Source organism: Peromyscus leucopus, chromosome 5 (genome assembly GCF_004664715.2).
Source record: "Peromyscus leucopus breed LL Stock chromosome 5, UCI_PerLeu_2.1, whole genome shotgun sequence".
Lineage (NCBI taxonomy): Eukaryota > Metazoa > Chordata > Mammalia > Rodentia > Cricetidae > Peromyscus > Peromyscus leucopus.
The window spans coordinates 109,213,147-109,239,532 of NC_051067.1; the positions used below are offsets into that span (position 1 = coordinate 109,213,147).

The 26,386-nt window shown below is 40.4% G+C and overlaps 1 protein-coding gene across 1 annotated transcript in view; it reads left to right on the forward strand.

Moving 5' to 3' along the window:
* The window catches only part of Nfat5 (nuclear factor of activated T cells 5), a 91,711-nt gene extending 66,976 nt beyond the window's left edge, over positions 1–24,735 (forward strand). The window contains exons 7-12 of the mRNA XM_037206478.1: positions 68–200; positions 5,626–5,709; positions 11,610–11,758; positions 12,681–15,204; positions 16,058–16,301; positions 16,783–24,735. Of these exons, the coding sequence (XP_037062373.1) occupies positions 68–200; positions 5,626–5,709; positions 11,610–11,758; positions 12,681–15,204; positions 16,058–16,293 (3,126 nt within the window). The 3' untranslated portion in view covers positions 16,294–16,301; positions 16,783–24,735. The remainder of the gene's footprint in view (positions 1–67; positions 201–5,625; positions 5,710–11,609; positions 11,759–12,680; positions 15,205–16,057; positions 16,302–16,782) is intronic.
* The last annotated feature ends 1,651 nt before the right edge of the window (positions 24,736–26,386 follow it).

The following is a 26,386-nucleotide window of genomic DNA, read 5'->3' on the forward strand; positions in this document are numbered from 1 at the left end:
GTAATATACTTATTTTTTCTTTTAAACATTGGCTTCCTTTCTGATTCTTACACTTTTCTCTAATTAGAACCATCTTATTGTGAAAGTCCCCCCGTATCATGACCAACATATAACTTTGCCTGTATCAGTGGGAATATATGTTGTGACCAATGCTGGAAGATCTCATGATGTTCAGCCATTTACTTACACTCCAGACCCAGGTATGTCAAAATGAAAAATTCTAAACTAAAATGAATAATTAATTTTTAGTCCTTTGAAAAAGTTTGAAATCCAGACAACTGTAAGTATGAATTTTTACTAATTTGATTTGGAGATAGGTAGTATTTTCTAAAAATACAGCTGTAAGATACTACTGTTACTCTTAGAATCATTTCCACTGTTCTCAATAATAAAGAAGCTGACAGTGCTTGAGCTCAGGTGCTCCAGAGTTAGTCACAGCTTGCTTCCTAGTGAAGTCCCCTCACTAGTCATTGAGTCCCTTTTAAACGCAGAAGATGAAACTCACAGCTGGAAATTGCTAATACTTTAGTTTGTCAGGATTATGAGGCCTTTTTTTTTTTTTTTTTTTTTTTTTCTCCTCCTCCTGATCACATTGGGTTTGATTCCAGGGCCTTAGTATCCTAACCACATGCTTGACCACTAAACTATATACCTCTGGCCCTAAGTGTGCATTCTGAGAAGGTGAAAAGGAGAAACTTGAAATGATAATTAACACAAAAACTATCAGACTGATGATAAATGTTTTGGTGGGTTTGTTGGTTTGGTTTGGTTTGGTTTGGTTTTTTGAGACAGGGTTTCTATGTGTAACAGCCCTGGCTGTCCTAGAACTCTATGTAGACCAGGCTGTCTGCCTCTGTCTTCTGAATGTTAAGATTAAAGGCATGAGCCACCACCTCCCGTAATAATGTTTCAAATATAATTTTAAGCACTTCATGATTTAGAAATCAGGGTGGCATGTGCCTTTAATCCCAGCAGGTAGATCTCTGCATTCCAGGATAGCCAGAACAGTTAGAAAAACCGAGAATCCCTATCTGGGCGGGGGGGGGGGGGGGGGGGGTGATCAGAGTGTGGGAGACCAACCCCCATGTTTATTTACCCCAGAGACTGGGACAATGAGGGATTAGAGACTTAGTTAGAAATAAAGAGGGGAGAGAAACAGAGAAACTCAGGATAGCCTCAAGTGGGCCTAGATCTTTATCCACCGGCCCAGAGCTTTATTCCAAAGGGCTTTTTATAACAGTGCCAAGGGGAGGGGCTAAGGACCTCCCCCTAGCTAGGTACGGCCAAGTGTAGACCCTTTAGGTAGGTAGACCCTCTTATGCTGTCGTGCTGAGTATAGCCACCAGGAAACCTAGTGGACTCCAACATCAGAACACAAAAGCAACTGAAATGTTTAAAGTATAGACGATATTTAGCTGAAACATGACTTATGAGTTATTTGCCTATTTTATTTAGTTACCTGAAGAATTAAAGCCTCTGATAGAAATGGGAAGAGCTTTTTGGAAATGAAAGTTACTGGCTTGTTGCATTGCCTGGGGGCTCAGTTTCTGCTGTAGTTATTATTGGCTCAGTTTGTTCTAATGAGTGCTATTTCAGAATGAAGTTCTGCATCTGCAGTTGATTGATAATGTTATTCCCACATACTTCAGGACCCAGTGAGCTAGAAGGTGAGGAAAAGTGATAGAGAAAGAAAGCTCCTGCTCCAATAAATCAAGGCAGAGCTGAGGAGATAGTTCAGTCAGTAAAGTGCTTGCCTCGTAAGCATGGGAACTTGAATTGATTCCTAGAACCCATAAATAGCCAGACAGACTTGTGATCCCAGCTCTGGGGAGACAAGACAAATAGATCATTGGAGCTTGCTGGCCTGGGTGTTGGGACCCCTGGAACTGGAGTTACATAGTCAGTTGGGAGCTGCCATGTGGATTCTGGGAACTGACTTTGAGTCCCCTATGAGAGTAGCAAGTGCTCTTAATCAGTGAGCCATCTCTCCAGTCCCCAATTTTGTCTTTTTATTCAATTAGAAATAACTCTTGATATTGTTATGAGAAATAATTCATTAAAAGTAAACCAATTCAAATCTTGGCCGGGTGGTGGTGGCGCACGCCTTTAATCCCAGCACTCGGGAGGCAGAGCCAGGCGGATCTCTGTGAGTTCGAGGCCAGCCTGTGCTACCGAGTGAGTTCCAGGAAAGGCGCAAAGCTACACAGAGAAACCCTGTCTCAAAAAACCAAAAAAAAAAAAAAAAGGAAACCAATTCAAATCTCATTTTGGATATGTTTATAAAGGTAAAATAAATTAATTGAGGGTCATGACATGTCCACCTTCTTCATACTACTACTAATACACCACCCACCCCACCAGACAGGTTTCTCTGTGTATTTTGATGCTTTCCTGGATTCACTCGTAGACCGGCTGGCCTCGAGCTCACAGAGATTGCCTGCCTCTGCCTCCTGAGTGCTGGGATTCAAGGTGTGCGCCACACCACTGCCCGGCACTAATAATAATTTTTTACTATTAATAATTTTTTAAAAAAATGCTTAGGCCTGGCGGTGGTGGCGCACGCCTTTAATCCCAGCACTTGGGAGGCAGAGGCAGGCGGATCTCTGTGAGTTCGAGGCCAGCCTGTGCTACCGAGTGAGTTCCAGGAAAGGCTCAAAGCCACACAGAGAAACCCTGTCTCGAAAAACCAAAAGAAAAAAAAAAAATGCTTAAAGCACTGAAAGCCAGAGTAGGTGATTCCACTTTGTAGTCTCAACACTCAGGAGACTAATGCATTAAGATTGCCAGTTGAGGGGCTAGAGAGATGGCTAGGTGGTTAAGAGCACTGGCTGTTCTTCCAGTTCTGAGTTCAATTCCTAGCAACCGCATGGTGGCTCACAACCATCTGTAAAGAGATCTGGTGCCCTCTGCTATCCTGCAGGCATACATGCAGACAGAACACTATACACATAATAAAATAAATTAAAGAAAGAAATGTTAAAAAAAAAAAAAAGAAAGAAAGAAAAATGTTTAAAAGAAAAAAAGATTGCCAGTTGAGTCCAACCTGAGCTACATAGGAATAATGTACTTCAAAACCAAACAAACGAGCCTTGACAAATAGAAATTAGAATGCATTTTAGATAAAAGTAACTGGGTCCAGCAAGCTTGCTCAGTGCGTAACGGCCTAGCAGCCCAACTTCAGTCCCTGAGACCCATGTGGTAGAAGTGAACCACTTCCCACAAGTTGTCCTTCGACCTCCACATATGTGCTGTTGTACATGTGTATGTGTGCATATAAACAGTAAATAAATAATTCTTTTTTAACTTTTGATTTTTTAAGACAGGATTCACAGAGATCCACCTGCCTCTGCCTCTGCCTCTGCCTCTGCCTCCTGAGTTCTGGGATTAAAGGTGTATTTCATTACCATCTTGCGTTAAAAACATTTTTTTTTAATATTTATTTATTTATTTATTTATTATGTATACCATTTCTGCCTGCATGTATGCCTGCAGGCCAGAAGAGGGCACCAGATCTCATTACAGATGGTTGTGAGCCACCATGTGGTTGCTGGGAATTGATTGAACTCAGGACCTCTGGAAGAGCAGCCGGTGCTCTTAACCTCTGAGCCACCTCTCCAGCCCCTAAAAACATTTTTAATAGATTTGAGAGTTCAGTCTGTAGTGTTCAAGTGTTTGGGCATGGAATGCTGAGTTTGCTCCCTGCTCCCGGAACACATTTTCCAGCTGTGGTGGTGTGAGTTTGTAAGTACCAGAGCCAGTGAGTTGGAGATGGGAGAGTCCCTGAGACTTGCTGGCCAGCCAAACTACCCTAATTAGTAAGCAGGCCAATGAGAGACCCTGTCTTAATAGACAAAATCAGTGGTTCCTAGGGACAGATACCTAAGGTTTACCTCTGGCCTCTTACACAAATGGGCACACATATGCACATCTGTCTACACATACTTGAACACACACATCCATATAAGAAAGGGAATTAAAAAAAAAGTATGGGCTAGGGAGGTAGTTCAATCAGTGAAGTACTTGCTGCACACAGGTAAGGACCCTCATGACCAGGGCCCACACAACAAAAAGTTGACTACAGTGGTGCATGCTGGAGAAAGGGGCCGGTGGTTCTTTAGTTAGGGTTTCTATTGCTGCAACAAAACACCATGACCAAAACAGAAGTTGGGGGAGAAGGGTTTTTTTTTGGCTTACACTTCAGTATCACTGTTCATCACTGAAGGAAGTCAGGACAGAAACTCAAACAGGGCCGAAACCTGGAGGCAGGACCTGATGCAGAGGCCATGGAGGGGTGCTGCTTACTGACTTGTTTGCCTTGGACCACCAGCCCAGGGATGAAACTACTCACAATGGGCTGGGCCCTCTCCCATCAGTCACTAATTAATAATATGCCTTATAACTGGATGTTGTGAAGGCCTCTCCTCACTTGAGGTTCCCTTCTTTCAGATAACTCTAGATTGTGTGTCAAGTTGACATCAGACTAGCCAACACAGTGGATATGAGCACTTGTTGCTCTTGCAGAGATCCCAGGTTCAGTTCCCAGCACCCATATGCACTGGGGAGGTAGAGGCAGGAAGATCTGTTGGGTGGTAGCCAGGCAGTCTAGCTAAATCCATGACCTCCTGCTTTAACTAGGACAGTAGTTCTCAAACTTCCTAATGCTTTGGTCCTTTAATACGGTTCCTCAGGTGGTGGTGACCCCCCCCCCATAAAATTACTTCTTTGATACTTAATAACTGTAATTTTGCTGTTATGAATCATAAATACCTGGAATGCAGGATATCTGATAAGTGACCCCTGTGAGGTCGTGGCCCACAAGTTGAGAACCACTGGAAAGGCCAGGCAGAGGTGGCACACCCTTTAATCCCAGTACTCAGGAAGCTGAGGCAGGTGGATCTCTGTGAGTTCAAGGCCAGCCTGGTCTACAGAGTGAGTTCCAGGGTAGATTCCAAAGCTACAGAGAAACCCTGTCTGGGAAAACCAAAAGAGATGGGGGTGGGGAGGAGAGAACATATCAGAGGAAAGGAACCCTTGTCTCAAAAAAAGGTGGAGGGGAATCCATGAAACATAGAATAATTACCATTTGAAGCCAAATATTCATTTGCAGTTCAACATTATTTAGAAATGACCTGTGTTCTTCAGTGCATTAAATTAAAAGCTGTTATAGAAGATTTAATAGTAGCCTTGGAGTTCTCCGTTAATGCTAGTAACGAGATGTAGTGTGTTCATCATGCATATTTTAATTTACTTTAAATATTGACAGATGTTTTTTCATATAGGTAAATGATAAATATTTTTCTTGCTAGTGCTCTAATATGGGTGTTAAGTTTTAAATGTCTAATATTTGGTGTCAGTCTTCCATTCATCTCTTGTTACCAACATGTACGGTGTTAAAAGAATTCTTAAATTTTTCTGTTTTGGTAAGTGATCATTTGTTCTATCTACTTGGAGATGAGTATATTTTAGAGGGTAGTCTGCTGGCAATAAAAAAATTACATCATCCTTGGATTTATAGTAAGTAAGTCAATGATGTGCTGAGAAAATATTCCAGTTAACGAGTATTAGAATATGTATTTTACCAGGATCAATAAATTGAAATAAATGTATGACTTTTATTTTTAATAGCAGCAGCTGGTGCTTTGAATGTAAATGTGAAAAAGGAGATATCTAGTCCAGCAAGACCTTGCTCTTTTGAAGAAGCCATGAAAGGTACCAAGTTGATATTTCTCAGATACTAATTTGGCCATCCTATGTTATATGTTCACTAGTAAACCTTAGTTAGTGCTTTGTTTTCTCTGATGTATTGTGGTACTTAGCAAGGTGTTTTCCAAATTATAAAATAGATATGTTTAACTTCACTAATGCAGAGACTTTTTCAACTTGATATTTTTCCTTCATTTAGCATATTGATACCCTTTAAAAACTAAACAAAAACATAATGGACCAAACATGATGGTGTGTATTTGTAATCCTAACACTTGGGAGGCAAAGGAATCATGAGTTCAAGACCACCATAAGCTATGTAGCAAGACCTTATATCAAATGACAACAAATATGTTAGAGTAGAGGAGTTTGTTTTTAAATTCTTCAGTTTAGAAAAAAACAAAAAACCTCAAGGGAAACTGGAGAGATGGTTCAGCCCTTCAGAGCATTGACTCTTCTTCCAGAGGACCTGATTCCATCCCAGCACCCAGATGGCAGCTCATAACTGTCTAATCCCTGTTTCCAGGGATCAGACTCCCTCACACAGACATACATGTATACAAAACACCAATGTACATAAAAATATATATAATTCAAAGAAAGAAAAACCATTAAGGGCCTTCAGGATGGCTCGGTGGATAAAGGCACTTGCCAGTAGGCAATGACTTGGGTTAAGTCCCCAAAACACACATGGTGGAAGAAGAGAACCAACTCTTAAATGTTGTCCTCTTATCTTCACACATACTGTGGCACTTGGGTACCCATACATACACACAGATAAATACATAAATAGGAAAAAAAAAAAAAAAACCAAACCCCTTAAAAGTAATGTGTATAAATCACACAAAAAAGTAAAACAAAAGCCTACGGGCAGTGGTGCACACCTTTGATCCCAATACTCAAGGGGTAGAGGCAGGCTGATCTCTGCCTGCTCTGCCTCGCCTGCAGAGCAAGTTCCAGGACAGCCAGAGCTGTTACACAGAGATACCTTGTCTCAAACCCCAGCCCCACCCCCCTGCTCAAAAAAAAAATGTAAAGCAGCAATTGTGAATCTTCCTTCTTAAAGAGATCATATTTGTTACTGATACTGAAATATGAACTGTAGGGGGTCACACAGATAGTAAATGACAGAAGTTGAAATTTAAGCAAGATGTCCTCAGCATTTTGGTTTAATTTGGGGGAAAAATTTTTTTTTTCTTTTTTGAGAAGGGTTTTTCTGTATAATAGTCCTGGCTGTCCAGGAACTTGATTTGTAGACTAGGGTAGCCTCGAACTCACAGAGATCCCCCCTGCCTCTGCCTCCCAAGTGCTGGGATTGAAGGCATATGCCACCACTGCCTGGCTGGTTTGATTTGAAATAATTTTGAGATAGAGTCTTGCTCTGTAGCCCATACTAACCTCAAACTTGTGATCTTTCTGCCCCAACCTCCCAGGAGCTTAGATTGCAAGCATATGCCACCACATTTAGCTTTCTTGTAAATCTCCACTCATACTTATTTGTATTTTTTTAGATTTATATGTATGAGTATTTTACCTGAATGTATGTATGTACACCACTTGTATGCCTGGTGCCAATGGAGGCCATGTGAAAGCATCAGACTTCTGGAATTGGTTCATTCATACTTGAGATAAAATTTATATTTGATGTGAATTCTACTTGCTGACAACATACTTTTTAAAAACTTATTTTTCTAAAGTTTCATATAAATGACAATAGCAATGTTCTTCCCAAGTTTACCTCATTATTGGAATAATGAAATATGTCTTTATTATCTACCGTCTACAGCTTTTCTGAGTTGTTTTAAAAGATACCCTACTAGCCATTAGCATTAGGTAACACAGACTTTATGTTTTGAGTTTTTTATTCCTCACTGAAATAAAATTTTCAGGAAATGGATACATTTTTATCCTAATCATCACTGGACCCTCAGAACATAGAATAGTTCCTAGAACATTATAGAACTCAGTACACGCACATTGGAAATTGGGAAAGGAAAAATACTAGTAATAATTCAAGCCTTTTAATTGAAAAAAAAATTGTGTGTGTGTGTGTGTGAGAGAGAGAGAGAGAGAGATTGGTATCACAGTTACAGAAGGCTTTCTAATCTATAACTGCTGGTGTTGCTAGGGTAAGAATCATCTATGTGGGTTGCCTCTACTCCATCTGGGTACATGTGACAAACTGGGATGGAACTGGTTGGCTTTCTGATACCAAGCTGACATTTTTTGTTTGTTATTTTGAGACAGGGTCTCTCTACATAGCCCTGGCTGTCCTAGAACTTATTATGTAGACCAAGCCAGCCTAGAACTCAACAAAGATCTACCTACCTGCCTCTGCCTCCCAAGTGCTGGGATTAAAAGCATGGGCCACACCCAGCTCTAGTCAGCTGACACTGACTTTTGTCACTAGGTAGAGGGTTAGAAGATTCCTAGCTTAGATGTTCTACTTGGGTGGAATGCTAGCAGCCATTGGGGCTTCCTAAGGGTAAGGAAATACTGAGCTTGCATGTATCATCAGTATGGAGAGAACTGACTTGCTCTTGTGTGGCATGGCACAAGGGACGCACTGGGATCCATTGTTGCCATTTCTGGAAGGCAGACTGACTTGCTGCTTCATATGCATAGCTTGGTGTACACTAGCTCTCCTGAGGTCTACTGTGGGCTCAGTGCTGCCGAGGTGGAGGTACTAGGTTACTGGCTCCTTCAGGTTCTGCTGTTGCTGCGCATGTGTGGTGGAGGTACTAGGCTCCTAAACTTTCCTAGTGTGCTTGTTGAGCAGAGAAGTCATTTCAAAGTCCCTGGTCACTCCAATGACTTTTTTCTTTTTCAAATATTTTTATGATAGGTAACTTATTTATAAGCTATTTAGTAGTAGTATATAGGAGAGAAGCAGGGAAAACTTAGGTTATACTGTTTTTGACCTAGAACTCATAATTATGTTTTAAAAGGAAAGAAAAGAAGAAAGAAAGAAAACATTCAGGAGAAATGCTTTCCTTACTTCTCCAAAGACATCAATAGCCCAGGGAAGCACCTTCCACTAGGTAGACAGCATCACAGCAAGATCTGGGTAGAGTTAGGAATGGCCAGACCAGATAACCCAAAATAGAACTAAGTTGTCACTGTTACTTAGGCAAACCAGAACCTGACTGAGCAAGTTAAATCTGCTCAAGTCAGTTTAAGGGAGTCAGTTCTCCATACAAAATCCAAAGTGGCCTTGAAATAATTTTTTAAGTCATTTGTCATATTATGAACCAAGAAAAATCACAACTTAAATGAGAAAAGAAAAGTGATGTGAATATTAAGATAAGTATTGGAGCTCTCTAACAAAAAGTTAGACCATAATTAATACAAGTAATTCTGAGTAAAAATAGAAAATTTTAATAAAGAAAGTGAATTCCACATGAACTATGAACCAAAGCCTGAGGGGCCCCCAGCTGGATCAGGCCCTCTGAATAGGTGAGACAGTTGATTGGCTTGATCAGTTTGGGAGGCAACTAGGCAGTGGGACCAAGTCCTGTGCTCATTGCATGAGTTGGCTGTTTGAAACCTGGAGCTTATGCAGGGACACTTGGCTCAGTCTGGGAGGAAGGGACTGGACCTGCCTGGACTGAGTCTACCAGGTTGATTGCAGTCCTCAGGGGAGGATTTGCCCTGGAGGAGGTGGGAGTGGGGGGTGGGCTGGGGGTAAGGGGAGAGGATGGGAGGGGGGAGAATAGGGGAACCCGTGGCTGATATGTAGAACTGAATGGTATTATAAAATAAAATAAAATTTAAAAAAATATATGAACTAGAAAAAAAAAAAAAAGAAAGAAAGAAAGTGAATTCCAGTACAGCCAGGGCTACACAGGGAAACCCTGTCTCAAAAACAAAAACAAGCCGGGCGGTGGTGGCGCCTTTAATCCCAGCAGAGGCAGGCGGATCTCTGAGTTTGAGGCCAGCCTGGGCTATAGCGTGAGTTTCAAGAAAGGCGCAAAGCTACACAGAGAAACCCTGTCTCGAAAAAACAACAACAAAAAAAAAAAAAAGAAGAAGAAGAAGTTCAGATCTTTGGCTTTGAGTTTAAGCCACCCTGGGAAACATGAGACTGTCTCAAAAAAAAAAAAAAAAAAAAGTGGAAGGGGCCAGAGAGATGACAACTCTAGTTCCAAGGATCCAGTGCCCTCTTCTGACCTTCAAGGGGTACATGGTACACATACTTGCAAACAGGCAGAATACTCATACACATATGTAAAAATAAATATTTTTAAGAGCAGGGATATCAAAAGGAAATTGAAAAATAAACTGAATAAAAATGAAAATAATGACATTTGGAAGTTTGTGAGCTGCTAGGCATAGTGGCATGTGACCTGTAATGCTAGCACCCTGAGGCTGAGAAGGAAAGATGAAATGTTTGAGATATCAGCATGAGCTGCATATTAGTAAAACCCATCTTAATAATCAGTATTTCTGCTGGGCTAGTGGTGGCGCATGCTTTAGTACCAGCATTCTTGGAGGCAGAAGCAGGCAGATCTCTGTGAGTTCAAGGCCAGCCAGGGCTACACAGAGAAACCCTGTCTTGAAAAAAACAAACCAAAAAACCCCTGTATTTCTTTTCCAGAGTCTCAAACTTGTTGCTTGGGCTTTAGCGGCATGATCAATTCAGAGACTGCCATTAGCAATCACAGTAGCCTCCATAAAGTACCAATGTCAAACTCAAGTAAAAGTAAAAAGAAAAGAATCAAAGATGGGGGTGGGACGGGGCGGGGTGGGAGGGAGTGGTGGTAAAAACAGAGTGAGAAGGTAGTAATTGCCTCTCCTAGCTGTAAATTGATAGCTATTGGAAGTGGAAGGTGATAAAAGGTAAAAAGTGGTTGAGAAATGCATTTAGTAATGTACCACCTTTAATTGTTCAAGTTTCTAAAGCATTGATTCAGTGAATAAAAATTTATAAATTACTTGATAGTTTCTTATTTTTTTTTTGTTTGTTTTTTGTTTTTTGTTTTTTCGAGACAGGGTTTCTCTGCGTAGCTTTGCGCCTTTCCTGGAGCTCACTTGGTAGCCCAGGCTGGCCTCGAACTCACAGAGATCCGCCTGGCTCTGCCTCCCGAGTGTTGGGATTAAAGGCGTGCCCCACCACTGCCCGGCCGAGTTTCTTAAATTTTTGAGAGATACTTCAGTAGTCATAGCCTTTAAAAGGTTGGAATGCTTGGAGATTACCAGTCTGTATGCTAAAATAAGCTAAATGTGATCCTTTTTGCATTGTGTATATATAACTCAGGACACTTAGATGTGGCTTGTGGGATACAGCTTAATAGTTGAACCATTTCAGTTTATTATTTACCTACAATCAGGGGCATTTCTTTAGTGGTGGCGCTCTCTAGCTTGCAGGTGTCTCAAGGTTTGATTACCTGGCATGCCTTCTCAGCCTATACCAAGGATCTTCAAGCCAGGTAGGGGTGGGGATGTAGCAGAGGAGGCAGAGTGCCTACCTATGATGCATTAACCCTGGGCTCAATAATTGGCTTTGCGTTTATCAGACATAGTGACCTACACATGCAGTGCCAAGTAAAGGCAGGAGAGTCAGAAATTTGAGGTCATTCTAGACTCCATATTTAGTTTGAAGCCAGCCTGGACTACACAAGAGTCTCTCAAAAATGGGATAAATGCATCATACATTATAGCACCAAAAAATAGAAATTTAAGTAAATAAGTAAATATAATAGGCATTTAAGCCAGGTATGGTGATACAGCACACCCATACTTTGAGCTCTTGGGGGTTGAAGCAGGAAGATGACAAGTTTGAGGCCAGTCTAAACTGTATAGAGACTACTTCAAACAAAAAAATAGATTTAAACAATGGCTTATAGTAAACAGTTTTTATGATTATTTTGATGATTTACAATTTTTTTTTTTTTTTACGTATGTAGCAATGAAAACGTCTGGTTGTAACCTAGATAAAGTAAACATTCTTCCTAATGCCCTGATCACTCCACTCATGTCAAGCAGTATGATTAAGACTGAAGATGTTACTCCAATGGAAGTAACAGCAGAGAAAAGATCTTCCCCTATTTTTCAGGTGAGTTATATTAACTAGTACTCCATATCTTTTTTTTTTTTAAGATGTATTCGTTTATTATGTATACAGCATGTATGACTACAGGCCAGAAGAGGGCACCAGATCCCATTATAGATGGTTGTGAGCTACCATGTGGTTGCTAGGAATTAAATTCTGCTCTTCAGAGCAAATGCTTTATATTTCAGTAAAATTGTTTGCAAAGTAACTTCCAATACACATTTTGACAAGAGGAGGAATTAATACCTGTGAGATGAGGGACTTTTATAAAGGTATTGTAAGTTGGTCTTGGGGCTTAAGGTACCAAGGCTCTAAGTTCAAGGCCAACCTGGTTACATAGAAAGAAGACCCCGCCCCAAAAATTGATTGATTTTAGCATTTTCAGAGGTAAAAACATTTTGATTATGGTTTCTTCTCTACTATTTTTTTTTTTTTTTTTTTGGTTTTTTGAGACAGGGTTTCTCTGTGTAGCTTTGCGCCTGTCCTGGAGCTCACTTGGTAGCCCAGGCTGGCCTCGAACTCACAGAGATCCGCCTGGCTCTGCCTCCCGAGTGCTGGGATTAAAGGCGTGCGCCACCACCGCCCGGCTCTCTTTTTAATTCCCCCTTTCAGTTGTTTTTCCCCATTGCAATATTACTGATGATCCACAATATAGAAGTGTTTTAAACTTGATTACACACAAACCATAGGATTAATAGGATTAACGTTCTCTTATTATTCTTAATCTTGTTAAACATACCAAAAACTGATTATGATACTGAATGTCAGACATTAATTATGTCATAGAAAATCAGTCTTAATAACAACTTCTAGTTGATAGTGTAGAGTAGAAAATTTATTCTGTGTGCATTTGTAGAAACATTTTTGAAGTAATAAATGTGATTACTTAATGTTTATATGTACATATTGTTTGTGACTTTTTCAGACTACAAAGACAATTGGTTCGACTCAGCAAGCTTTAGAAACTATTCCTAACATAGCAGGAAATGCATCTTTTTCGTCACCATCCTCTTCCCACTTACCTTCTGAAAATGAAAGTCAGCAGCAGCTTCAGCCCAAGGCATACAACCCAGAGACCCTGACAACTATCCAAACACAGGATATCTCACAGCCTGGGACTTTTCCAGCAGTTTCTGCTTCTAGTCAGCTGCCCAGCAATGATGCACTACTGCAGCAGGCTACACAGTTTCAGACAAGAGAAGCTCAGTCCCGAGATACATTACAGTCAGATGGCACCGTGGTTAATTTGTCACAGTTGACTGAGGCATCGCAGCAGCAGCAGCAGCAGCAGTCCCCGCTGCAAGAACAAGCACAGACGTTACAGCAGCAGATCTCATCAAATATTTTTCCACCGCCAAATAGTGTGAGCCAGCTCCAGAGTACCATTCAACATCTGCAAGCAGGAAGTTTTACAGGGGCCACTGCTGGTGGCAGCAGTGGAAGTGTTGACTTGGTCCAGCAGGTTTTAGAGGCACAACAGCAGTTATCTTCTGTGCTGTTTTCTACTCCAGATGGTAATGAGAATGTCCAAGAACAGCTTAATGCAGACATTTTCCAAGTCAGTCAAATTCAAGGTAGTGTAAGCCCTGGAATGTTTTCCTCAACAGAGCCTGTAGTTCACACCAGACCGGATAACTTACTACCTGGGAGGGCTGACAGTGTCCATCAACCGACTGAAAACACACTGTCTAATCAGCAGCAACAGCAACAGCAGCAGCAGCAGCAGCAGCAGCAACAGCAAGTGATGGAGTCATCAGCTGCAATGGTGATGGAGATGCAGCAGAGCATTTGCCAAGCAGCTGCCGAACTGTTTCCTTCAGCTGCTTCAGCAAATGGAAGCCTTCAGCAGTCTCCAGTTTACCAGCAGCCTTCTCATATGATGGGTGCACTGCCTACCAACGAGGACATGCAAATGCAGTGTGAGTTGTTCTCTTCTTCCCCTGCAGTTTCTGGAAATGAAACTTCCACAACCACCACGCCACAGGTTACAACCCCTGGCTCCACTATGTTTCAGGCACCAAGTTCAGGAGATGGAGAAGAAACTGGAGCACAGGCGAAACAAATTCAGAACAGTGTCTTTCAGACCATGGTTCAAATGCAGCACAGTGGAGACAGCCAACCTCAAGTAAACCTCTTTTCGTCTACAAAAAATATAATGAGTGTTCAGAATAGTGGTACCCAGCAACAAGGGAATAGCTTGTTCCAGCAAGGGAATGAGATGATATCACTTCAGTCTGGGAACTTTTTGCAGCAGTCTTCTCATTCACAGGCTCAACTCTTTCATCCTCAAAATCCTATTGCTGATGCTCAGAACCTTTCCCAGGAAACTCAAGGTTCAATTTTTCACAGTCCAAATCCTATTGTCCACAGTCAGACTTCCACAGCATCCTCTGAACAATTGCAGCCTTCAATGTTTCACTCACAGAATACCATCACTGTATTACAAGGCTCTTCAGTTCCACAAGACCAGCAATCACCCAACATATTTCTTTCCCAAAGTTCTATGAATAATCTACAAACTAATACAGTAGCCCAAGAAGAACAGATTTCATTTTTTGCAGCACAGAACTCAATTTCTCCACTTCAGTCAACATCAAACACTGAGCAGCAAGCTGCTTTTCAACAGCAGCCTCCAATTTCACACATCTCAACCCCTATTCTTTCCCAGGAACAGGCACAATCCACTCAGCAAGGTTTATTTCAGCCTCAGGTGGCCCTTGGCTCCCTTCCATCTAATCCAATGCCTCAAAGCCAGCAAGGAGCAATTTTCCAAACACAGCGCTCAATCGTTGGCATGCAGAGTAACTCTCCATCTCAGGAGCAGCAGCAACAGCAGCAGCAGCAGCAGCAACAACAACAACAACAGCAGCAGCAGCAACAGCAGCAGCAGAGCATTTTATTCAATAATCAGAATGCCATGGCTACAATGGCATCTCAGAAGCAGCCACCACCAAACATGATATTTAGCCCAAACCAAAACCCAATGGCTAGTCAGGAGCAGCAGAACCAGTCAATTTTTCACCAGCAAAGTAATATGGCCCCAATGAACCAAGATCAGCAGCCCATGCAATTTCAGAATCAGCCTACAGTTTCTTCACTTCAGAACCCAGGTCCTACGCAGTCTGAGTCACCACAGACCTCCTTGTTTCATAGTTCTCAGATCCAGTTGGTACAAGGGTCACCTAGTTCTCAAGAGCAGCAAGTAACACTCTTCCTCTCTCCGGCATCCATGTCGGCACTGCAGACCAGTATAAACCAACAGGACATGCAACAGTCTCCTCTTTATTCTCCTCAGAACAACATACCTGGAATCCAAGGAGCCACTTCTTCACCCCAGTCACAGGCTACTTTATTTCACAACACTACAGGAGGCACAATGAACCAACTACAAAATTCTCCTGGCTCATCTCAACAGACTTCGGGAATGTTCTTATTTGGCATTCAAAATAGTAAGAAACAAACTTCTCGGTACTCAGTTGATGTTCAGATTATTATAAGGAAGCACAAAGCACAGTATTTTAAGAGCAGAGTAGAATTCCACCAACTGAAAAGTGAGGCCTTCATGGGCCTAAATTTCCATATTTTCAAAAGTGATCATTTTAGACAAGTCATGATGGTACATGCCTGTAGTCCTAGCCTTTCAGAGTTAGAGACAGGAAGATCAGTAATTCAAAATCATCTGGCTTGGTAGTGTGTTTGAGGACAGCCTAGGATACGTGAGACCTTGTCTTAGAAACAGAAACCAAAAAAGGAGATAATTTTTTATACCTCACAAAGATATTTGGAGGGGTAAATGTGGTGTATAAAAATACATTTGCCATTTTAAGCTATTAATTTGAAAGGAAAATAAAATAAGGACAGATAATATCTCAGCCAATTAATTTTTTTAAAGGAGATAGGTAGACACCCGTTTTTCACGTTATGTCAAGTAATTACATAGGAGTTGGATGATACCTAAGTAGTATTATTTTTATTTATTTAGAATTAGGTTCTTACTATGTAGCTGTGGTTATGCTGGAACTCACTGTGTAGGCCAGGCTGGCCTTGAACCTAAAAGTTTACCTGCTCTGCTTCCCAAATGCTGAGATTAAAGGTGTGCTCCACCACACCCAGCCTAAGTAGTAATTTTATATAAATTAGAGGAATCCCAAGATAAACTCCAATGTCATCCTGTGAAAACCATTTTCTTAGGCTTAAGTAATGTACTAGATCAGCATAGGAGTGGATTTCCTCTGTCAACTAAAAGGTATTTTTTCATGAATCTTACCTAATCAGATGTTTCTGATTTCATTGTCTCTATAGATTGCAGTCAGCTTTTAACCTCTGGACCAGGTACCTTGCCAGATCAGCTGATGGCCATAAATCAGCCAGGCCAGACACAAAATGAGGGCCAGGCTTCTGTGACAACACTTCTTTCTCAGCAAATGCCAGAGACTTCCCCACTGGCCTCCTCTGTGAACAGCAGTCAGAGCATGGAGAAGATAGATTTGCTTGTTTCATTGCAAAGCCAAGGGAACAATTTAACTGGCTCCTTTTAATGAGATGCGTAAGTATTACGTTTTGGCTTCTTAGTGAAAAGTATTAATTTGTTCATAACAGATTTGGGTTAATAGCATTGCTTAGACTTTACCCTTTTAAAATAGGACATTACTTTGAGCACATCACTCTGAATGATAGCTTAAGTCATGTAGGAAATACTGGGCATTCCTTCTGGCTGGAAGCTTCTTTGCTTTAGAATATCCAGCTAGCACAAGGCCCTAGACTCAATCATAGTAGAGAAAAGAGAGTAAGACAGAGGAAATCCTATAGAATAATAATAAGCTGGGTATATCTAAGTTGGGCACTTGCCTAGCATACTTGAGACCATAGGTTCAATACCCAGCACCACCAAAAAAGTAAGAGAGACTGAAGATGATAGATAAGGTTTCCTATATACACGGTGTCCTTTGGGATCATTTAAGGTGACAAGACACTTCACAAATGCCTTTCTTCCCTAGTGAAATAGTGATTTTTTTTTTCCCCCACAGAAATTCCATGAAGAAAGTAATGATGATTCCAAGATGTCCTGAGAAATTGTGGTTCTATGAAGATCACTGAACTGTTTAAAGAACTATATTGGAGTAAATGGGTAGATTTCCTGACTGTGAGAACATACCCATGCTGCCTGTTGCAGTAATTCGCCACCAATGTGCTTTTTGTTTCTAGTAACAGTGATGACTGAGAATCTGTTTGATTTTTCCAGCTGACAGAATTGTTGCTTTTGTCCTAGTTTTTTAAATGCAAGGCTGGGCCTCTCAGTTATTATTGCTATTAGAAAATCATATTTGTTATGTTTACTTACATTCTTATTTTCTTTCCTACATTATTTTAGTCAAGTAATGACTTAGGACAAAGTAAAGTTTAGTAATGACTAAGGCTGTGATTTTTGTTGATGTAAAAAGCATGGATGTTGGCCAAAGTGAAGGAGTTTCTTTCAGTTTTCATGGAGAAGCTGAAGGTATAACTTACAAAAAAGCTGTATTGAGAACTCTGCAGATAGGAGGACTCCTCATCACATACATGCAGATGGCATGCTTTCAAACTGGGTACAGCTGGAATGTTACTGAGGTCATTTTTAGAGAGTTGTTAGTTCTCTGTATTTCTACTAAGGGATTTAGCCATAACTGCATACAAATACTTTGTTCTATGAAAATGAAGGGAGTAATATATGACACTATGTTCTCATATTCACCTTCAGTAGTTTAAACTGACAGAGTCATTTGAGTCTGTTTTCTTCTTACCCAGCGTTAGGCTAGTGTTCCCACTTTATATGCATCTGTATCATTTTCCTCTTCAGTTTTAGATAGCTGTTAATATACCCCTGGCTTTATGACCCTGTAGTAATTTAGAGAAGGCAGCCACATTGATCCAGTGACCTGGCAGTCTGCAGCACTGGGCCAGGAATACTCTTAGGAATTATTGGGAATTGATTCCTGAGAAAAAAACAATTCTCCCTCTCTCTCTCTTTTTTTTTTCTTCCATGAACGGTGCTGTTCTGAAGTCTTCAAATTTTTCCCTCTAATGAAAAAACAGTATAAAATTTCACTTTACAAATGAGGCAAGCAAACATTTCTCAAACTACTACTTCTCCCTGAGCTGCAGTGACGATAATTCACTTGTCACCTCAGTGCTTTACAGTTGAAGTGGTCACTTAATTGATGGGTCCCACAAGCCTTGGGCTTTACAGGGTCACACCATTGATTTAAAAGGAAGAGTTAACTTACGTTACAGCTACAGAGAGCAAAATTATACACTCCAGAACTTGCATTTGTAGCATTAGTTGTAGTGTTTTGGGTGTTCTTGCCACCAGTGTGGTGCCTGCTTCTCACTCCCGCCTACATCTGGACACATGCTTATGTCTCATTTATCTCTGGCATGTGGAAAGTGTCAATGCAGCATAAGGCCAACATGTGTGGCTTCTGTGTGTTGATATGTTTTGGTATCCTGTTTGTTTCTTTTACTTACTTTAAGTGTCTAAAAATTAGCCAGTTTGTAGTTTCTTTTCCTTAACCTTAGATTTCTTTCCATTTTTTTCTCTTCCTGTCCTACACAATTGTTGAACTGTGTGGAGCTGTGGTGTTGGTTTTGTTCATATGGTCAGATTCCCCCTTTTGTGATCTTCCTTTGTTCTTTGACTATTGTTCTTGTCATTTGCTTTCTCTTTGTTCTTCTTCCTCTGCCCTGACCCTTCCTTTCTCTCTCTGAGAGGCATTGGATTACGTTTTCAGTAGTACAGGCTTCTTGCCGATATGAAGGGAACTTTCCAGAAAGAGACCTACTCTGGTCATTTAATTTTGAAAACAGTTTTCAATCGTTCAAGTTTTGGATGGTTTATATCTAATGTGTGTTTCATTTTTTTGGAAAGCTATATTTTATATTTAGGAAATGGTATACTATTTTGCTATTTGTACTGAGTGAGTACATTGGCATAAATATAGAAATTTTTATATATATATATATACATATATAAACTATTCTTTTTGCCACACATTTTTGTGGTAAATTTGTGAGTTTGTCTGATGTTCTACCACAACGTGGCGTCTGATAACAGTGAGGGGTTTGTTATGTCTTTATTGAGTATTTAAGTACCTTTTGAAACAAATGGCCTGTTTATCTGTAGCCATTCCATCAGGCATTTCCTTGATGTTACTAGTGAGCTAAAGGCAATACTGTGTGTTTGCTGGATCTCCACTCAGCAAGGTGTTAAAGAGCAAGGAATCTTCTGAGCTAGTGTCAAATGGTGTTTGACAAGAATGAGCCACTCTGTCTTTGTTCACTATATATTTAATATTTTATTATTGTTGTTGTTATTAATTGGCTTTCTGTATCCTATGCCTTTTATTTATAAAGACACTAAAAATACCATGTTTGTAATTTTAATAACATTTTCCCATCTTTTAATATCCAGAACTACTTTATAAATTCTCTAAACCAAAAGTATTTTCCTCAATGTCTCCCTTCTCCCCCACTCCCTACAGGGAAGAATCACCCAGCATAGTTCAGGTTACGAGAAGAGTCAGCCACACAATTCAGTGCTTCAGCTTTCAGATGTACAACAGACACTAGCGTGTTGTCTGGAGCATCATGGAAAGCAGACCTAGCAGGTCTTAGAAGAGACAGGAGTCAGCGTTTAAAACTACATTTATTTCTGAGTTTTCTGAGTTACTTTCTGAGATCATGTAGGAGACTCAGGAAATCTGATTAAAATCAAATTAAAATGTTACTACCACACCATGGATGAAGTGCAGCAAGAAGTCTGGCTTGTGTGGTGACTTCTGTTTGTTCTGTACTAGAAGCTTATCCTTATAAAATGCTGATTGGCAATGCCAAGTCACTGGGACCAATTTCTGTTTTATAATGTCTGAGTTTAGAACAGAACATCACCTGAACTGTAGTGGTTTGAGTGGATGGAGGCAAAACCCCTCATTTTTAGTCTCATCACTTCTGTGGTTATTTATACAAGGGCTGTGCTGTGCTACCATATTCCTGTTCAATAATGATGGAAGTTTATTTGTTTTCTTACATTGTTAAATGTTCCTTGCCCCTAAAGGTCCGTGTTAAGTACAATGTTCTGAATATATGATTTGGTTACAAGAAGTCTTTGTCTTCTTATTGAAGAGTTAGCTCAGTGGTTGATACTTGTGCTAAGAATGCAGCTTCTCAGTTCCTGTTACAGTTACAACTGCCTGTGGGAAGACTCAGTGAGCCAGTAAAGACCTTGGGAATCAGGACTTATTAAATTTATATCTGGCAGAAGGACCTAAATAAACTGTGAACTACATTTTATTCCTTTGTTACATTCAGTTCTTGCTTTCAGCAACTCATAGAAATGCTTGGAGCTTATCTCTCTCTCTCTCTCTCTCCCTCTCTCTCTCTCTTTTCTGTGGGTGAGCATGCGTGCATGCATGTATGTGTGCTTGTTATTCCTTATTGTCATTCCACACCAGGGAGCAGACAATTAGATCTTTTGATTTGAGACAGAGTTTCTCTGTGTAGCCCTGGCTGTCCTAGAATTCACTCTGTAGACCAGGCTGGCCTTGAACTTGAGATCCGCCTGCTCTGCCTCCTGAGTGCTGGGATTAAAGGTGTGCGCCACCACTGCCCAGCTTAGATAATTTGTTCCTAAAATTTGCTGTAGGCTTTTCTAATTCTCACATCATGTTATTTATTTAGCCAATTTTGGTATGTCCACCCTGTCTTCTTAGAACAAGTGTTTAAAGGGCTTTGTTTGTTATCAAAGCAGTATTAATGAGAGGCCTCTTTCCCTCCCTCCCATTCTCCCATCCTTCCTTGCCCCCCACCTTTATATAATATTGTAAGTTATAGTTTAGAATCTCATTATCATAGGTTTATTGCCTACCAGAGTTTTAGCTAATATACCCAGAAAAAAATAGAAGGAAGAAATTGTGCACATGTCCCTTTAGAATGAAAATAATTCCTTTTGACCTTTTTGAATGTTTGTTTTTATTTGTTTTCAATGAGGCTGCACTACGCTGCCCAAGTACTGGGCCTGGAGGGATGAAGCACCTTCTCTGGGTCCCTTTGGCCTTTTTAAGCCATTGTAAATGTTTGTTTGCAAAAAATGGAATCTGTCAGCAAATAAGAACCACAATGAAAAATGACTGACTGATTCCTAAACTCAGTATAGTTGTACATATTCTCGGGGGTTAGCCTGAGAATTTTCCTAGTAAAATTTTCTGTTATCCCTGTTTCCTGATTTTTAATTAGTTAAAAGTTATGGGAGACCTTGCAGCTTCACTCTGCATCTGGAGCATAGGTTCCTTCTCTAATCAAGATTTCCTTTTTATAGCTGCATGCTTTTGGTTATGTGGAGGGACTCAATGAAAAAGAAAAACTAATTCAGCATATGTATTAGAGAAGTAATTCAGGCCTAGGGGTGTGGTTCAGGGGTACAGAGTTTACATCTCATGTGTAAGGCCCTGAATTTGATCCCTAGCACCACCAAAAGGGAGAGAAAAAGGACCTGGGTATCCACACTAGCAAGAGGATGAGCACTGGTCCATCACACACTGAGAGCTTTCCCTGTCTGCCTGCTTTTGTTACTAGAGCTATTAGTGGAGGTGGCATTCATGATGCAGGAGATTGACTCTCTACAGTGTCATTAGTAAATTGTCCTGGTGCCCTCATTACTTTTGAACTCTGTTTTCATGCCATTCTAAGCCTTGTATATTAATAAAATTCTGTTTTTAATGCTCTTGTTCTTTCAGGCAACTTTTTACATTAGCATTTTATATAGAGATTACATGTGTATGGAAAAGTGCCTTTTTTACCATGCCAGTGTACCCTTCTTATAATTCCACCTTCCACTGTTGCCAGAAATATACGAACAACTGGTTTTAACAGGTCCCAACCTAGACTTTTTCATTTGGCCATTCTTTTCTCCATTTCTTGGTCACAATAGAAGAAAACTTTGTTAGTTCCTTTGACTTGAAAATAACAGAGAAAGTGCTTTAGCAGAATTGCTTGGAGAGTAAGTGTATGCTGTTGAGGCTTACATGAATCAACTCTTCAATTTTCTCATCCCAACCAATTAGAGCTGGGTCTTATTAGAGCAGTAATGAAAATTTGGCTGTGTGCAAGATTCCATGCACACAAGTGTTTGTTAAATGTTATGAAGACACTGCTTATAGCATCTTCTCTGACCCTAATTAGCTGGGTGAAAAGCAGTCATTAAAACATAGGTTTTGTAAGGCCTGGGGGTAATGTTGATTTTTTTTTTTTAATTAAACATGACAAAGTAGTTTATTATATTTCTTTTCTATCAGAACTTTAGTTAATTGGCCTTGGAAAGCTTAGTATCAGAAAAAAATTAGGAAGAAGTCATTTGAGTCCTGGGAGAGCTAAGGTAATTTCTTTAGTGTTAGATGCAGTTGGATTGAGTGTCCTGGTTTTGTCCATTTTGTTGCTGTTCTAGCTCCGTATCAAATGGTGGTACCTGAAGAAAGGGCCATCAGCCACAAACTAAGGACAGTGGTAACTTAAACACTGGAGTGGAGCTATGTTTCCCATGGAAGTACTTTTGTGACCGTTGGACGGAAGATGGCAAACTTTTATGCAATATTCTTAATACCCTATTGTGCACTTTAATCATTCCAAATTCAGAGTACTGCATCCATTTTTATTTTGGATAGCTGGCTTGGTGTATTTGATGACTGCTTTTTAAAGTAACTCGGAATAAGTGTGAAGTTGCTATTTTCTAAAGGACTTTTAAGACTTGGAAAGGTAGTGGAAGGAAATGCCTACACTGTAGCAGATCATTTTAGAATAGTAAAGTGATTGACTGGCTGATTGGAGAGCTACTTAGAACCATTTCCTTTCTTGTGTGTTTTATGTACCTTATAGAAGAACGCTACAATGTATAGTTTCTATCTGTGGTTTATGTTAACCAGTATGGTCCTCCACCCCGGCAGCTAGCATCAGTATGAGCAGGAAACTAGTTAGAGGTGTGCATTCTTGGGCAATAGCCCAGCCTTGCTGAATTAATCTGAAGTTGGGCCCAGCAATCTGTCTGACCCAAGCCCTCAGGTGAGTCCAATGCACCTGAGTTTCATAGCTTAGTGAAAGTGAGAGACTTTCACTCTTAGAGATTCCTTCTTTACATATATTCAGCCTTACATAGTAATCTGTGATCATTTATCAACAATGGTGATTTATTCTCAGTACTGCATAAGGAATGCATATGTCTTATGTATATACAGTGTAGTTGCTAATAATTAATTTAACTTAGTTTGGCATTTTCCTACCACTGACTAAAAAGTTTACATTAACTGACTGATTTCAATATATAGGTGCAATGTTCTGTATTTCTTTAATTGGTGTGACATTTACTTAGCTAAAATAATTGATGGGTGCTACAGTTTCCTGTTTATGCATAATATGGGTACATTGTGGGCAGTGTAATACAAGCTTCCTCTTCATTTCCTCTTACTTTACCAGCAGACCACGGTTTTGCTCTGGCTGGACCAGCTCTCAGAACAGAATTACCATTCCGTATAATTTTTCTTGTATCTGAGATAGTAAATCAGATGGCTGGCCAGGCCAACATAACACCTCTTAGTTGATTTCTTCTCTTAGTAGATAAGGATTCTTTTCAAGTAGCTTACTTGGCATTTGAATGCTGCAGTAGAGTGATGGTTCTCTTTGGAACTCATGCTTCAGGTGAAAAAATACTCAATAACATAAGAGAGTGCATTTTATAACCTGGCTATTTTTCTCTTCTCAGTTGTGTGCATCCTAACAAATAAGCAGATTTATTCATATTTTTCCTTTATAATTCAGCACTTCTATCATTAATCTTCCTTCTACTGTTTACAAATCACTGATGAGTTAACTCATGAAAGATTCACTTTTCAGAATAAAACTAAATGAATACTTGTTTTCTGAGAATCACTGCTCTCTGTCCCACACTAGCAGTGCTAAGTGGCTTATTATACAAACTGGTGCTGGAAAGTAAGTAGGCAAACTGTTGGGATGTTCTAGAGATACCCTCTGTATACCCCCACCCTCACCCCCGCTGGATTACAGCCTCTGTTCCTGGACCCAGAGCATTCTACACAGTTTATGCAAGCCCCAGTTTATAATCCCTCCTTTAAAAATCCTGCATTCAGCCATGTCACCCCTACTTGCTCTTTCATGTCGGTCCTCCCCCAACCTAGAACCCACCCCAGGAGTAATGTATGGTTTGTAGGGGTGACCTCAGGACAGCTTACACTCACACATAATCCCAGATGCATGAGAGTGGGGTTAGAATCAAACTTCTGTGACCAATAAAACTTGTCCTGGCTGGAGTTAGAGCTAGGTAGTTAGAACCCAAGGTGGGTACAATCCCCAGTACAGAGAGAGAGAGACAGAGAAAGAAAAGAAAAAGGAACTGTCCTGCACTGAAGTGATCACAATTTCACTCCTTAGAGACCTTCTGCAGCGCAATTGAACTAACTCCTTCTATCTGATGACTGCTCACCTTATTTCTTCCAAGGATAAGCTCCAAGGGATTGCCGCTTTCCTGGCAACTTGACTGAGTTTCACGCTTTTCTTTTACTTTGTGTTCTAATGAGTAATTTGGACTATTTCATTAACCTGTTCTCAAGTGATTTAGCTGCCATTCTGCCATTTTGAGTTTTTATTTAATTTTATCTGCTTGAGCACACTGATCAACCACTGACTGCCTTCTTGCATTGTCCTGCAATGATGTAAGAGTGACATTTGTGTATATGACTTCATAGTTGGAATTTCAGAGCACTGACACCAGATATTCTCAGTTTGTTCTCTGGGGGAATTTTCATTTGCATCTATGTTTTTAGCTCTCTGTGATAACTTGTTAAATATTAAAAAGATATTTTGCTTCTATTGGAACATTTGTATACTCGCAATTATATTTCTGTAAACAGCTGCAGTCAAAAATAAAACATTGAAAGTTTTCATTTTGTAGTGTGTTGCCATCTTTTTTCCTCAGACTTTGTGTTGTTGGCCTGAGTGTATCTGCAGTGGAGAGAAGTGGCTAAGACTTGAGATTATTACGGAGGTGATAGAAAGCAGAAAAACTTTTTTTTTTTTTAAACTTTAGTGTGCATTGGTGTGAAGATGTCAGATCCCAGGGAACTGGAGTTACAGACAGTTGTTAGCTGCCATGTGGGTGCTGAGAATTGAACCTGGGTCCTCTGGAAGAGCAGCCAGTGCTCTTAACCACTGAGCCACCTCTCCAGCCCCAGAGGAACTTTTTGAGTTGTTATTTTGTACTTACCATTTTGCCTGGCAGAATACTCAGTATGTTAGTGTGGCCAGATTTCTCTTTAGTTGTTCATATTGAATATGTGCGTAGATAACACAGAGTCTCTCTATTCTGCTAGTTGCTTCTGCTTGTATGAACTAGTATTTATCACAGTGTGCCAAGTATAGGTAGCTACTGGTAGATCTCTGTGATCTCCCATGAGATATGCACAGATAGTTCTAAGGGTTCATATGTGAGGGACTCAGCATGTAGCTTATAAGAGTACTCTCTTAGCATGTGCAATTCCCTGGTTTCAGTTCCTAGCATCTCAAAAAATTAATGTGTCCACTAACCAGATGATGAGGGAAAGGGTGAATCAAAGAAGAACAATAAATTAGTAATATAGGTGATACAAGGGTATTATGAACATAGTATGTAAAGGACAACCTCAGACTGCCTCAGCAGGACATGTGGTACACGCCTTTAATCCCAGCACAGAGGAGGCAGAAGCAGGCACAAGTCCGTGATTTCAAGGCAAGCCAGTAACGTGTATGACAGTAGATGAAGAACTGAGTTGATCCTACCACCTGAGAAAAAGCTAGATGTGGCATACATCTAACCCCAGCACTGGAGAGACAGCTCTAGGTGCATCCCTAGAGCTCATTCACCAGCCAACCTATCTGAATCTCTGAGCTCCAGGTTCAGTAGAGAACCTAACTAAGGAATTAAGGTGCAGAGCAATCAAAACAGACACCTGAAGTCAACCTCTGCCCTCCACACACAAACGTAGGTGTACTTGCATGTACACATGCTGAGGACCGTGGGAATATACAGCGGGTGACAACTAGTATTCAACAGGTTGACCTAACCAGATGAATAACACTCTATTGGGAAACCCCACTAGGCAAAGTCAGAGGGGTCACTGGCTATGGAAACTGGTTGTTTGCTGTCTGTAACTTTCTCATGTGCTACCACAATACCTCCTCCCTAAAAAGAACTTCCACAGCCCATTGGTAGTGTTTTACATCTTTTGGGCACATATAACTATGGATGGTCAGGAAGATGATTTCTGCTTATGCTTATAATTCTAATAATACTAGAATATTTTTCATAACAGACATAGGAAAGTTACAAAGAACAGCCTTTTACACATTTAACTAAGACCTTAAGAACAAATTCAAAATAGATGGGCTGCCCCTGCAGAAAATACACAAAGACAAATTCCCCGTGGTTTTTGCTGAATCAAGGTCAGACTTGAAGCAACTTTGGTAGACACAACCCTCTGAAGTAATTGACTTTTTGCACATACTCCCAGCCTCAGTTTGTGTTGTAGGGTTCAGCCAAATAACTGTTATTGTTAAGTC